The sequence below is a fragment of the Saccoglossus kowalevskii genome, chromosome 3 (genome assembly GCF_978046115.1).
Source record: "Saccoglossus kowalevskii chromosome 3, keSacKowa6.1, whole genome shotgun sequence".
Classification (NCBI taxonomy): domain Eukaryota; kingdom Metazoa; phylum Hemichordata; class Enteropneusta; family Harrimaniidae; genus Saccoglossus; species Saccoglossus kowalevskii.
This window is the reverse complement of record NC_140643.1, coordinates 12,257,468-12,273,959: the sequence shown is the minus strand read 5'-3', so window position 1 is coordinate 12,273,959 and position 16,492 is coordinate 12,257,468. Positions and strand designations below refer to the sequence as shown.

The following is a 16,492-nucleotide window of genomic DNA, read 5'->3' as shown; positions in this document are numbered from 1 at the left end:
GACCACATGCTTTCCATGCAACACAGATTGGCCTATGTGACCACATGCTTTCCATGCAAACACAGATTGGCCTATGTGACCACATGCTTTCCATGCAAACACAGATTGGCCTATGTGACCACATGCTTTCCATGCAACACAGATTGGCCTATGTGACCACATGCTTTCCATGCAAACACAGATTGGCCTATGTGACCACATGCTTTCCATGCAACACAGATTGGCCTATGTGACCACATGCTTTCCATGCAACACAGATTGGCCTATGTGACCACATGCTTTCCATGCAAACACAGATTGGCCTATGTGACCACATGCTTTCCATGCAAACACAGATTGGCCTATGTGACCACATGCTTTCCATGCAACACAGATTGGCCTATGTGACCACATGCTTTCCATGCAAACACAGATTGGCCTATGTGACCACATGCTTTCCATGCAACACAGATTGGCCTATGTGACCACATGCTTTCCATGCAAACACAGATTGGCCTATGTGACCACATGCTTTCCATGCAACACAGATTGGCCTATGTGACCACATGCTTTCCATGCAAACACAGATTGGCCTATGTGACCACATGCTTTCCATGCAACACAGATTGGCCTATGTGACCACATGCTTTCCATGCAAACACAGATTGGCCTATGTGACCACATGCTTTCCATGTGAACACAGATTGGCCTATGTGACCACATGCTTTCCATGCAACACAGATTGGCCTATGTGACCACATGCTTTCCATGCGACCACAAATTGGCCTATGTGACCACATGCTTTCCATGCAAACGCAGATTGGCCTATGTGACCACATGCTTTCCATGCAACACAGATTGGCCTATGTGACCACATGCTTTCCATGCAACACAGATTGGCCTATGTGACCACATGCTTTCCATGCAACACAGATTGGCCTATGTGACCACATGCTTTCCATGCAACACAGATTGGCCTATGTGACCACATGCTTTCCATGCAACACAGATTGGCCTATGTGACCACATGCTTTCCATGCAAACACAGATTGGCTTATGTGACCACATGCTTTCCATGCAACACAGATTGGCCTATGTGACCACATGCTTTCCATGCAAACACAGATTGGCCTATGTGACCACATGCTTTCCATGCAAACACAGATTGGCTTATGTGACCACATGCTTTCCATGCGAACACAGATTGGCTTATGTGACCACATGCTTTCCATGCGAACACAGATTGGCCTATGTGACCACATGCTTTCCATGCAACACAGATTGGCCTATGTGACCACATGCTTTCCATGCAAACACAGATTGGCCTATGTGACCACATGCTTTCCATGCAACACAGATTGGCCTATGTGACCACATGCTTTCCATGTGAACACAGATTGGTTTATGTGACCACATGCTTTCTATGTGAACACAGATTGGCCTATGTGACCACATGCTTTCCATGCAACACAGATTGGCCTATGTGACCACATGCTTTCCATGCAACACAGATTGGCCTATGTGACCACATGCTTTCCATGCAACACAGATTGGCCTATGTGACCACATGCTTTCCATGCAACACAGATTGGCCTATGTGACCACATGCTTTCCATGCAACACAGATTGGCCTATGTGACCACATGCTTTCCATGCAACACAGATTGGCCTATGTGACCACATGCTTTCCATGCAACACAGATTGGCCTATGTGACCACATGCTTTCCATGCAAACACAGATTGGCTTATGTGACCACATGCTTTCCATGCAAACACAGATTGGCCTATGTGACCACATGCTTTCCACGCAAACACAGATTGGCCTATGTGACCACATGCTTTCCATGCAAACACAGATTGGCCTATGTGACCACATGCTTTCCATGCAAACACAGATTGGCCTATGTGACCACATGCTTTCCATGCAACACAGATTGGCCTATGTGACCACATGCTTTCCATGCAAACACAGATTGGCCTATGTGACCACATGCTTTCCATGCAACACAGATTGGCCTATGTGACCACATGCTTTCCATGCAACACAGATTGGCTTATGTGACCACATGCTTTCCATGCAACACAGATTGGCCTATGTGACCACATGCTTTCCATGCAAACACAGATTGGCTTATGTGACCACATGCTTTCCATGCAAACACAGATTGGCCTATGTGACCACATGCTTTCCATGCAACACAGATTGGCCTATGTGACCACATGCTTTCCATGCAAACACAGATTGGCCTATGTGACCACATGCTTTCCATGCAAACACAGATTGGCCTATGTGACCACATGCTTTCCATGCAACACAGATTGGCCTATGTGACCACATGCTTTCCATGCAAACACAGATTGGCCTATGTGACCACATGCTTTCCATGCAACACAGATTGGCCTATGTGACCACATGCTTTCCATGCAACACAGATTGGCCTATGTGACCACATGCTTTCCATGCAAACACAGATTGGCCTATGTGACCACATGCTTTCCATGCAAACACAGATTGGCCTATGTGACCACATGCTTTCCATGCAACACAGATTGGCCTATGTGACCACATGCTTTCCATGCAAACACAGATTGGCCTATGTGACCACATGCTTTCCATGCAACACAGATTGGCCTATGTGACCACATGCTTTCCATGCAAACACAGATTGGCCTATGTGACCACATGCTTTCCATGCAACACAGATTGGCCTATGTGACCACATGCTTTCCATGCAAACACAGATTGGCCTATGTGACCACATGCTTTCCATGCAACACAGATTGGCCTATGTGACCACATGCTTTCCATGCAAACACAGATTGGCCTATGTGACCACATGCTTTCCATGTGAACACAGATTGGCCTATGTGACCACATGCTTTCCATGCAACACAGATTGGCCTATGTGACCACATGCTTTCCATGCGACCACAAATTGGCCTATGTGACCACATGCTTTCCATGCAAACGCAGATTGGCCTATGTGACCACATGCTTTCCATGCAACACAGATTGGCCTATGTGACCACATGCTTTCCATGCAACACAGATTGGCCTATGTGACCACATGCTTTCCATGCAACACAGATTGGCCTATGTGACCACATGCTTTCCATGCAACACAGATTGGCCTATGTGACCACATGCTTTCCATGCAACACAGATTGGCCTATGTGACCACATGCTTTCCATGCAACACAGATTGGCCTATGTGACCACATGCTTTCCATGCAACACAGATTGGCCTATGTGACCACATGCTTTCCATGCGACCACAAATTGGCCTATGTGACCACATGCTTTCCATGCGACCACAAATTGGCCTATGTGACCACATGCAACACAGATTGGCCTATGTGACCACATGCTTTCCATGCAACACAGATTGGCCTATGTGACCACATGCTTTCCATGCAAACACAGATTGGCCTATGTGACCACATGCTTTCCATGCAACACAGATTGGCCTATGTGACCACATGCTTTCCATGCAACACAGATTGGCCTATGTGACCACATGCTTTCCATGCAACACAGATTGGCCTATGTGACCACATGCTTTCCATGCAACACAGATTGGCCTATGTGACCACATGCTTTCCATGCAACACAGATTGGCCTATGTGACCACATGCTTTCCATGCAACACAGATTGGCCTATGTGACCACATGCTTTCCATGCAAACACAGATTGGCCTATGTGACCACATGCTTTCCATGCAACACAGATTGGCCTATGTGACCACATGCTTTTCATGCAACACAGATTGGCCTATGTGACCACATGCTTTCCATGCAACACAGATTGGCCTATGTGACCACATGCTTTCCATGCAACACAGATTGGCCTATGTGACCACATGCTTTCCATGCAAACACAGATTGGCCTATGTGACCACATGCTTTCCATGCAACACAGATTGGCCTATGTGACCACATGCTTTCCATGCAACACAGATTGGCCTATGTGACCACATGCTTTCCATGCAACACAGATTGGCCTATGTGACCACATGCTTTCCATGCAACACAGATTGGCCTATGTGACCACATGCTTTCCATGCAACACAGATTGGCCTATGTGACCACATGCTTTCCATGCAACACAGATTGGCCTATGTGACCACATGCTTTCCATGCAAACACAGATTGGCCTATGTGACCACATGCTTTCCATGCAACACAGATTGGCCTATGTGACCACATGCTTTCCATGCAACACAGATTGGCCTATGTGACCACATGCTTTCCATGCAACACAGATTGGCCTATGTGACCACATGCTTTCCATGCAAACACAGATTGGCTTATGTGACCACATGCTTTCCATGCAACACAGATTGGCTTATGTGACCACATGCTTTCCATGCAACACAGATTGGCCTATGTGACCACATGCTTTCCATGCAACACAGATTGGCCTATGTGACCACATGCTTTCCATGCAACACAGATTGGCCTATGTGACCACATGCTTTCCATGCAACACAGATTGGCCTATGTGACCACATGCTTTCCATGCAAACACAGATTGGCCTATGTGACCACATGCTTTCCATGCAACACAGATTGGCCTATGTGACCACATGTTTTTCATGCGACCACTGATTGACTTATCTGACCATATGTTGTTGATGCCACAACGGACTGCCTTATGTGACACTTGTTGTCCATGTGAACACAGATTGACTTATCTGACCACATGTTCTCCACGCAACCACATATATATGTGAATACAGGTTGTCAAAACACAGCTAAAAATTGATTTTTGAATATAATAATTTGAAAAATAAAAGATACATACTTTGTCAATGTAGGGTAGGTGTCAGAGCATCCTTTATTATCAGTATTGATTAATTCAGGTACTGCTACAGTTGCTATGGTTTCAATAGACTCAAAAACATCATTAGAGTATGACATGTGCATCCTGTAAAGATACATCAATTGATATATAGCAACCCATTACATCGGATATTTACATAGACCTAACTCCCGCACCAGGTAGGCAATTACTGAGGGACTTTACAACATCAAAATTTCCAAAGAATTGTGTCGATACAACACAGCATTCTGATAGTTAATAATAGACTTGACCTATTAGGTCGTTGTTGCAGGTCAAATCATGAAAGAAAACATCATGGCAGAAGGTGCTTTTTATCGAGAGTTTGCGTACGATCCAACACATTTGACAATGAAGATTTTGACTGATGGTGAATTAAAATTGTCATTTTCACTCTTTTCCTGAGGGGTAAGTGCCCACCCCTAAAAAAATCATGATTTTCTGAGTTGAGGACACTGGGCCCTAACGCGATTGAGTATTGTACATACAAAGTATATGCATATTAACTACATTTTCTAATATTACACAGTCAGATAATTTAATTATAAAACTTCATTATTAAAATAATAATAGAACTGCTGGTTGCTGTCAGTTACATTGTTGCATATTTGGCTGAGTCAGGTAACATCCATGGCAAAGTGGAGAGAGTCCTTAGACCAGCTACTGGCAATAGGACATTTATTTATTTGTACAATGTATCTACAAATTGAAAGACATATTAGGTTACTATCCTTACTTCAATATAACTTGTAGATTTTCATTGTGTTTTGATCCTTTCTCTTTTTCACCATCAGCAGCAAACCATTCACGCTTCAACAGAGATACAGACAGGGCAGCTGAAAATCATAAAACTCAGATTCAAATCATGGTATACATAAAACATAGATTCAAATCATGGTATACATAAAACATAGATTCAAATCATGGTATACTTAAAACATAGATTCAAATCATGGTATACATAAAACATAGATTCAAATCATGGTATACATAAAACATTGATTCAAATCATGGTATACATAAAACATAGATTCAAATCATGGTATACATAAAACATAGATTCAAATCATGGTATACTTTATATATTTACATATGTCATATACATACATATATCGGTAATAAATATTCTAATATCAGAAATACTGACATGATGTAAAAGTCTAGTAATTAATTAGTCTGGTAAAACTTGTCTGAATAATGTCTTACTGCAAAATATTATCAAGACATTACTGAACTGTAATTATCAAAACATATCAATTTAATTAAGATATGCATTAATAATACGCATTACACACACACAAAAAAAAGAAACCAAACTCACCAATTTTTTCATTGAACTCCTCAGTATCAGTCCTTTCACTTAATGCCACCAGTAATTTAATCAAAGTCACAGCACTTGTAAGATTTGGTACAGTGGATGAGAAGTTCTCCAAATAATTAAATGATTGTCTGAAACAAAATTAATTGAGATACTTTCATTTTTAAAGTATAATCTGTGCAGCTCCCATAATAAAATACAGCAACCCAAAAATACGAGTATACAGTATTTTACGAGATTCAAACCTGTATGATCATGTGTGTTCAATGACAGCATTCCAGATGTTGCTAGTTTCAACACTGTGAAAACATAGTAGTAGTATCATTACATACCTTAGAATTTCTTGGAAATTACTCTGTGATGGACCAGTTACTTTAATGCGGGTTGATAAAATAGTAAGTGCTTTCTTGAGTAGATTTTTATTCTCACTCAACACAAACCCACTCCTGAAAGAGGAAACATTGCACTGCTATAGAAGATTAAATATTCCATGGATTGCACAAATATTCACTTGAATATAAATTTACAGGGTTGAAAAGAAAACAATACACATACAAAGATTAGCTTTGCATATTCATTACGTATAAATTTGAGATAGTAAATAGACCATGTTCTATTCACTATCTCAAATTTAAATGATCCTGCGTTATGTGTAAAATCGAATGTAAGAACAGGACAAACAAATGTCATAGCATCGTAGTGGCATCAAACATCGCGTGGGATTCAACAAACGCGAAGTATTTTGGGGGGTGTACACATTTGATGGTGGTCAATTTCAATGAAGTAAGAGTATCTAAACGCAATATTTCCCAGTCAAGGATTGGCCTTCGAATTTGAGCTATGAAAATAGAAATTCGAGTTCAAAATCAAATCGTTCGCAATACGCGAGTTTCTGCAGTTGAACGGAAAATCAGCTATTAGAGGGCGGTAGTCATGTACTGCACTGTGTTCAATATGAGACCCATAGTACTATGTATTTCACCTTTGACCCTAGACCCTATGTCCTACCTCACACTAAGATGTAGTAATATGAATTACAGTGGTGGTCTTAATTTTGAATAATGGGACATTGGAAACTTGATGGCCTAGAATATACTTAGAATTAAATTTTATTATTCCACATAATGAGTATCACTGTCAATTTTTAAAAAAAACAATAATTCAGCCTGACTATGGGAGTAAGTAAACACTTAATCTATAACACTGAGAAAGGATAATTATGATATTTAAAACAATGTTTCAGTCATTCATTCATCCACTCAGTCACTTACCATGAGAATAATGACATCAATGCTTGTAATAAAAGTTGAAAACATTTTGACATCAGTTGAGATTCATCAGTAAACATTCCTGGCCCATCTAATAAACCATCATTATCAGCTATTATCGCCTAGAGCAAACAGTAAACCATCAATATCAGCTATTATCAAATAGGGCAAGCAGTAAACTGTCATTATCAGCTATTATCAAATAGGGCAAGCAGTAAACTGTCATTATCAGCTATTATCAAATAGGGCAATCAGTAAATTGTCATTATCAGCTATTATCAAATAGGGCAAGCAGTAAACTGTCATTATCAGCTATTATCAAATAGGGCAATCAGTAAATTGTCATTATCAGCTATTATCAAATAGGGCAAGCAGTAAACTGTCATTATCAGCTATTATCAAATAGGGCAAGCAGTAAACTGTCATTATCAGCTATTATCAAATAGGGCAAGCAGTAAACTGTCATGATCAGCTATTATCAAATAGGGCAAGCAGTAAACTGTCATTATCAGCTATTATCAAATAGGGCAAGCAGTAAACTGTCATTATCAGCTATTATCAAATAAGGCAATCAGTAAACTGTCATTATCAGCTATTATCAAATAGGGCAAGCAGTAAACTGTCATTATCAGCTATTATCAAATAGGGCAAGCAGTAAACTGTCATGATCAGCTATTATCAAATAGGGCAATCAGTAAACTGTCATGATCAGCTATTATCAAATAGGGCAAGCAGTAAACTGTCATTATCAGCTATTATCAAATAGGGCAAACAGTAAACTGTCATTATCAGCTATTATCAAATAGGGCAATCAGTAAACTGTCATTATCAGCTATTGTCAAATAGGGCAAGCAGTAAACTGTCATTATCAGCTATTATTGCCTAGAGCAAACAGTAAATCATCAATATCAGCTATTATCAAATAGGACAAGCAGTAAATTGTCATTATCAGCTATTATCAAATAGGGCAAGCAGTAAACTGTAATTATCAACTATTATCAAATAGGGCAAGCAGTAAACTGTCATGATCAACTATTATCAAATAGGGCAAACAGTAAACTGCCATGCTCAACTATTATCAAATAGGGCAAGCAGTAAACTGTCATGATCAACTATTATCAATTGTTGCAACATTGCCAGCAGTGTTTGTTTTGACATCAGCACTTTTATTAATCTTAACAAGTTACCACTTGATACAACCATTTTCAAAAAGGAATAGATTTTGATTCAAATTGAAATATGAAAATATAATCCTTAATGTTTTCTACATTAGAACACAATGAATTATTAAGTAATCACAAGGATAGAAGATCATTTCAAATTCAAGTTCCCTCATCAAATTTAGTGGAACAAATTTTCCCATATTCAAGTTGAAGTCAAAGACAAAACAAAAACAGCAGACAATGTTTCTCAAAATATTACATTGTTGCAAGGGGATACTGAGAGGCAGAGACCAGTTTTCCTGCTCACTTTATTTCAATGTGTCAACAGTAAAATAAAAAGGTCTAGAATGTTCAAGATTCACATTTATTATTAAAAGATGCAATATAACAATAATGTATTGCTAGATGTTCAATACCTGAAAGAATCCACTGGTACTCTCAAGGTGATCACAAATAGATGGTAATAATATGACTGCTTTCTGTGCTATATCAACATTTGAGTGTCTGTCCAGATGGGAAAATCCAGTGTTCTTATCAGCTTTGGTCTAAATATAAACATAATTATTATCATTATAACAAGGCAAATAAAAATTTGACCAAATATATACTTATTTTGTTCTTCAGCACATAGTACTGTGACCCCTCGAGAAGTCGCACCTGAGTAAGTTGCGGGCAGTTGGATGGCTTCCCAAAATTCTATTGTGTTTTGCAGTTTTAAAGGAAACCACTAATAAATATTTTGTTGCATCATGTATTTAATTGGCCGTTAAAGGACTGGACGAGACAACTTAACACCTACCAGCTGTCAATGAGGGGTGATGGCAGCCTGAATTATGTTCTTCTCGGCCTTTCTTTTTTGATATAGCTCTATAAAACTCGCTACAATGAATTGATTCCATGCAGACATGGACGCTGTGATGTTGTCCAATAAAGAAGACGTACTATAAATAAACCCATGTGAGTATATGTGCTTTTTATCCATTTTCAATGCATAATGCATCAATGCATCTACACATATGAAAAATGGTGAATTTTTGGTTCTCAATTGTACAAAAAGGATGGGTGTGACTTCTATTAGGGATGCGGCTTCTAATACAAATTTTACGGTAGATTTAATCACCTTGGTTACTGCAAGACCATGAAACCTGGAGTATATAAGAAACCAAATCTGTAATTTCAATTTCTAAACTTTATTAAAACAGAGACAAATTTATTGTAGTGACGATAACGGTCACACACATTTTTTACCTTGAGAAAAGTTCTTCTTTTTGAAGCAGAAGCTATTAAAGCATGGTCTAGTTTTCTTGTCAAATCTTCTAGTAAAAACTCCAACTGAGGTGGCTGAATCTGTAAGACTGTAACTTCCTGTGGAACAAATATATCTATTATGTATGTATACACATTGTGGATTCATGCTGGTTGGCAAATCATATACACTCATAATCACAAACTTTTTTTTCCCCAGGTTTGTATGCACCACGATCAATAGAAACAAAATTTTCTTGTCAGCAAAATTAAATTCTGCCTAACTACAGGAATGATCAGTTGGTCATTTGTATGATGGTAATTATTTCCCTAATTTTAACCAGATTCAAGTTCACATAACATAGTGTCAACCATTTTGATTGTCAAAAGTTGACAAAGTGCAACTAACTAACACTTAAATCACATGTGACTTTGCTGATATCCCAAATCTAGGTCTCCTGTGAGATGACTTTCACCATCATTAAGTGTAATTGTGGACAATCTGAATATCTACATTTAAAACACTACAAAATAGTGATTATGTGTTGCCATGGAATCATGACATAACTCACCTTAGTGTACATCTGCGTATCTAACACAGCTTTTGTGACCAATCCACAGTTGAGTATTGTAAATACTTCTATGTCGAGTTCTCTGAAAAATGGTCTGTAGAGAGAGAGGTTTACCATCACCTTGTCACACTTTGATTCCTTCCCTGGGGAGTCATTATCCAGCTGAGTAGATGTACTATTCATCTGTGTCTCTGTACTTGATGTGTTTATAGTATTATCCTTATCACCCGCTTTCTTACTACAATATATTAAAAGAAAAACACACATAATCAACCAATGTATAATTACAATCCATGACATAATAATGTATCCATTGCAATGTGCATTCATGCAGACAAGGCTCGCTGAACGAATGTGTACAAGGCATTAACCACGGTTGACGAAGACAATAAAACAATGTAGCACCCTTGGCATACACGTACATGCCATATATAATATAAGAACTGTAACTTATCACCATTATAGCACATGTACAAGACAAGAGTTACTAAAGTCATTATGTACCCAAAAAGCATTCCTATTGTTTATATGTACGAGAAATTATCATGTAGCACCCTTTGTACATGAACATTAGTTATCCTCCAGCAAGCACATATAAGGAAGAAATGTGTTAACACCGTATTAGATTTTGTGGATAGAAAAATGAACTATAGAGGGCGTTAGGGAGGCAACTCGTATCTTTTCCATACAGATCTGTCCAACTGTAAACCTCTCCTGTTTTCAAGCAATGCGTTATTTTTTAATTGTATGGTTATATTGTTGGACTTTTCAGTAATTTGTTTTCCCCTCGAGTATCATGAGACATGATGATCCATAACCTCTACAAATGTTAAAAGAATGATGTAAATGTAGTAGAGTTCGACTCACCCTTTTGGTTTCCTTCCCTTCTTGACAGCCATTCCTGACGTACTAGCACCACCTGGTACAGGTACAACAGTCAAGGTATCACCATCAAAGTTTGCCATTGGTGGTTGGTAACCTGGCGTAACTGCAATATCAATAGGTCGTGCTTCACTATTTGACTATTTTCACACAACAAAGTTGTATAAATAATAATATTCAAATATCTTTCCCAACAACTTTTAAAATGTTGATAAGTGTTATAAGAAAGTGACACAGAACACATGTAAATAAAGAACCATTCTTGTATAACATACACATTGTGTAAATTTGATCGATTCTAAACACTAGCCTCACTCTCACTTCCATTCCAACTTTGGAAAATTGGTAATGTTCATAAATAGGAACAGAAATATTTGTTGCATGAACACAAGTCACTTTTTTACTACTTTTTCCAAAGTGGAGGTACCTCAACATAAATATGTGTGATGTTTAAACAAAGTAACATGCAGTCAGACCAAAACTGTTTACACCTTTTTCAAAATAGACTCCCATAAATTTGTTGATGTTTTCTATGTCCATTAACTAAGACAATAAAGAAAAATTCATAATAATACGTAAAATGTGGCACTAAAAGTTTGGTTGAGAATAAATGTGGGTTGAAGACCAATCGCTATGAATAATAATATATTGATCTGTTAAAATAAATTACCAGCAAGACATTTCTCTAATAAGGTCTGAGATGATGTAATGTTTTGTAACCTTGACAACACTTTGCCTTTCATCTCTGTATCAGTCTGACCAGCAAATGCATTGAGAATCTGAAAATAAATAGATTCAATGTGAAATCTTGAGTAATGTGTGAAAAGACACGATTTGAACGTCTGTCGCAAAAATCAAATTAAAGCTGCAAGCAGCATCACAGGGGCCCAAGTATACATGCCATAAATAATGTCAAATGATACACATGATACACAATTAGTTTGAATGATTAGTACCATGAGGTCGAAATGCAGTTGGTTCCATGTATTTATTTGAGATATAAAGGTTATTAATATATGGTCATCATCTGTTATTTTAATCAAATCTCTTGTTCAACATAGTCATGATAACACAGGATTCATCTTCCTAACTGCAACAGTGTTTGAGATACAACGATTATGCATATTAATGAGCTCACATGACCATATATGGTCATCTGTTATTTTAATCAAATCTCTTGTTCAACATAGTCATGATAACACAGGATTCATCTTCCTAACTGCAACAGTGTTTGAGATACAACGATTATGCATATTAATGAGCTCACATGACCATATATGGTCATCTGTTATTTTATTCAAATCTCTTGTTTAACATCATCATAATAACACAGGTTTCATCTTCCTACCTGCAACAGTGCTTGAGATATAACAGTTATGCATATTAATGAGTTCACATGACCATATATGGTCATATGTTATTTTAATCAAATCTAAGGTTCACTGTTGTCATGATAACACAGGAATCATCTTCCTACCTGCAACAGTGCTTGAGATATAACAGTTATGCATATTAATGAGTTCACATGACCATATATGGTAATCTGTTATTTTAATGAAATTGCTTGTTCACTGTTGTCATGATAACACAGGAATCATCTTCCTAACTGCAACAGTGCTTGAGATATAGCAGCTATGCATATTAATGAGGTTAGAAGCCCCCACCCCATGGGCGTGTAGCCACATGACCTAGCCATATGCCATTCAGGGGAAAGAATGTATCTAAAGAGTAGAATACACATACAAAATTTTATTCCAATCGGACTAATACAAAACATGTAGTTGCATAATTTCAATTTTCACAAAATGCAAGATGGCGGCCAAACCACATGACTTATCGAAAATATATTATTTTTTTCATATGCAGTTGAGGCCAGGCATGGTAAATATAAAAACATCTAGTAGATTCGTTGAATCACCTCTGAGAAATAAATGCCCAAACTTTTGATCAATTTTGTTTAAAATCCAAGATGGCGGCGAAACCATGTGACTGATCTGAAATTTTTTTTAGGTTTCTGAAAGGGTTGGAAAGGGACATGCCATGACGCAATATTTGAGATTAACGCTCAAGTGTGGCATGAGTAAAAAACTACTTCCTGTTGAGAACAAATCCAAAATGGCAGCCAAACCACGTGACCAATCATAATGAATTTCTCAAATCTAAATCTGCTCCATATGTAGAAGCTAAGTACTGAATATGAGAACATTTTACTTGGCGGTTCTGAAGAAGAAGATTTTAAAGTGTTTTTTGCCGTTTTTAGGAAAAACAAAATGGCGGGAAAAGTCACATGACCGCTAAAGTTTTTATTGCTGATATTTATTACACATGAGTTGTACTATATACCATAAAAAAATCTAGACGCCTAGACCCTCAGAAAGTGGTCAAACAGCCACTTCCGGTTTTATTTCAATCCAATATGGCTGCCAAACTAATTGGCCAATCAAAATTCTGAAAGCATGTTGCACCAGTTCACATTAGGGACTATCAGTATAGAGCATTATCAGACCATTCCGTTCAGCGGTTTTCTCAAACGGCTTGACGAAAAAAGTTACGGAAGAAAGAAGAAAGAAAGAAGAAAGAAAATTAAAGCCGCAAGCGGCGTCACCGGGGCCCAAGCTGACAAGATTCTGTTTCGTAATTAATGTGGTCACATGTTAGACAATCAGGTAGCTTGAATTATCAGTAACATGAGGTCAAAATGAAGTTGGTACCATGTATTTACTTGGTTTGGTTATCAAAATATGGTTTTCAGGATATATAATGAGCCATGTTCTTATGCACAATAATGAGATTACATAATCATATATTACATAATCATATATAGCCATTTCTAATGTCAGTTACATCTTTCATTCAATGTCTTCATAATGACACTAGTTACATGTCCTGCTCTGCGACAGTGTTTCAGATATGACTGCTATGCATATTAATGAGTTCACATGACCATATATGGTCATCTGTTATTTTAATCAAATCTCTTGTTCACTGTTGTCATAAGAACACAGGATTCATCTTCCTAACTGCAACAGTGTTTAAGATATAATGGTTATGCATATTAATGAGTTCACATGACCATATATGGTCATCTGTTAATCAAATCTCTTGTTCACTGTTGTCATAATAACACAGGATTCATCTTCCTAACTGCGACAGTGTTTTAGATATGACTGCTATGCATATTAATGAGTTCACATGACCATATATGGTTATCTATTATTTAATCAAATCTCTTGTTCACTGTTGTCATAATGACACAGGACACATCTTTCATTCAATGTCTTCATAATGACACTAGTTACATGTCCTACTCTGCGACAGTGTTTCAGATATGACTGCTATGCATATTAATGAGTTCACATGACCATATATGGTCATCTGTTATTTTAATCAAATCTCTTGTTCACTGTTGTCATAAGAACACAGGATTCATCTTCCTAACTGCAACAGTGTTTAAGATATAATGGTTATGCATATTAATGAGTTCACATGACCATATATGGTCATCTGTTATTTTAATCAAATCTCTTGTTCACTGTTGTCATAATAACACAGGATTCATCTTCCTAACTGCGACAGTGTTTTAGATATGACTGCTATGCATATTAATGAGTTCACATGACCATATATGGTTATCTGTTATTTTAATCAAATCTCTTGTTCACTGTTGTCATAATAACACAGGATTCCACTTCCTAACTGCAACAGTGTTTGAGATATGACAGTTATGCATATTAATGAGCTCACATGACCATATATGGTCATTTGTTATTTTAATCGAATCTCTTGTTCAAGGTTGTCATAATAACACAGGATTCATCATCCTAACTACAACAGTGCTTGAGTTATAACAGTTATGCATATTAATGAGGTTAGAAGCCCCCACCCCATGGGTGCCCAGCCACGTGGCCTAACATTGTGCTATTGGGGCAAAATGATGCATCTGATGACACAAATGCACATACAAAATTTGAAAGAAATCAGACTAATACAAAACATGTAGTTGCATAATTTCTATTTTCACATAATCCAAGATGGCGGCCAAACCACGTGACTGATCAAAATAATATTATTTTTCTCGTATGCAGCTAAGGCCAGGCATGGTAAATATAAAAACATATAGTAGATTGGTTGAATCGTCTCTGAGAAACAATTACCCAAACTTTTGGTCAATTTTGCTTAAAATCCAAAATGGCGGCCAAACCATGTGACTGATCTGAAATTTTGTTTAGGTTTCTGAAATAGTTTGATATACAGATGCCATGAAGCAAAATTGAAAATAATCCCTCAAGTGTTGCCAGAGTAAAAAACTACTTCCTGTTTAGAAGAAATCCAAAATGGTGGCCAAACCACGTGACCAATCGTAAACATTTTTTCAAACCTAAATCGGATTCATATATAGAAGCTAAATACAACACATGAGAGCATTCTACTTGGTGGTTCTGAAGAAGAAGATTTTTAAGTGTTTTTTGCCGTTTTTAGGAAAAACAAAATGGCGGGAAAAGTCACATGACCGCTAAAGTTTTTATTGCTGATATTTATTACACATGAGTTGTACTATATACCATAAAAAAAATCTAGACACCTAGACCCTCAGAAAGTGGTCAAACAGCCACTTCCGGTTTTATTTCAATCCAATATGGCTGCCAAACTAATTGGCCAATCAAAATTCTGAAAGCATGTTGCACCAGTTCATAGTAGAGCCTATCATTATAGAGCATTTTCAAACTATTTGGTTCAGCAGTTTTCTCAAACGGCTCGACGAAAAAAGTTACGGAAGAAAGAAAGAAAGAAAGAAAGAAAAAACTGAACGATAATAATAGGGGCCTCGCCCTTTGGGCTTGGGCCCCTAAAAACGAACAATAAGAATAGGGGCCACGCCCTACAGGCTTGGGCCCCTAATAATTTGATTGTTAACATAATTTCCTCTTTTTTATAGTTCAATGTCTAAATGAGATTTTCTGAAGGAAATATGGCAGACACTGATTTCATGAAATGATAACATACTTCTCTGAACCAATTTATTGTGTGAAACACAGCAGTGCACATCATTTCTTTTTCAGGTCTTGACAATGACCCCATTTTATCAATAAAGTCTTCTGGAAACATAAATACTGGACAACCAAGCAAGGCATCAATTCCCTCCAGGTCGCCGTTATTCTGTGTCTGTTCACAGATACGCAAAAGTCGGAAATGAGGAGCAAGACACATCGGTGACACAACTCT

At 37.8% G+C, this 16,492-nt stretch overlaps 1 protein-coding gene across 1 annotated transcript in view; it reads right to left on the bottom strand.

The window, feature by feature from the left end:
• The window catches only part of LOC102801474 (Fanconi anemia group D2 protein-like), a 69,617-nt gene that overhangs the window by 18,723 nt on the left and 34,402 nt on the right, over positions 1–16,492 (bottom strand). Inside the window, exons 25-35 of the mRNA XM_085497559.1 lie at positions 16,274–16,490; positions 11,940–12,048; positions 11,255–11,375; positions 10,388–10,625; positions 9,819–9,935; positions 8,987–9,115; positions 7,411–7,529; positions 6,472–6,585; positions 6,143–6,270; positions 5,558–5,657; positions 4,786–4,908 (exon numbers count right to left, since the gene is read on the bottom strand). Coding sequence (XP_085353685.1) covers positions 4,786–4,908; positions 5,558–5,657; positions 6,143–6,270; positions 6,472–6,585; positions 7,411–7,529; positions 8,987–9,115; positions 9,819–9,935; positions 10,388–10,625; positions 11,255–11,375; positions 11,940–12,048; positions 16,274–16,490 — 1,515 coding nt within the window. The remainder of the gene's footprint in view (positions 1–4,785; positions 4,909–5,557; positions 5,658–6,142; positions 6,271–6,471; positions 6,586–7,410; positions 7,530–8,986; positions 9,116–9,818; positions 9,936–10,387; positions 10,626–11,254; positions 11,376–11,939; positions 12,049–16,273; positions 16,491–16,492) is intronic.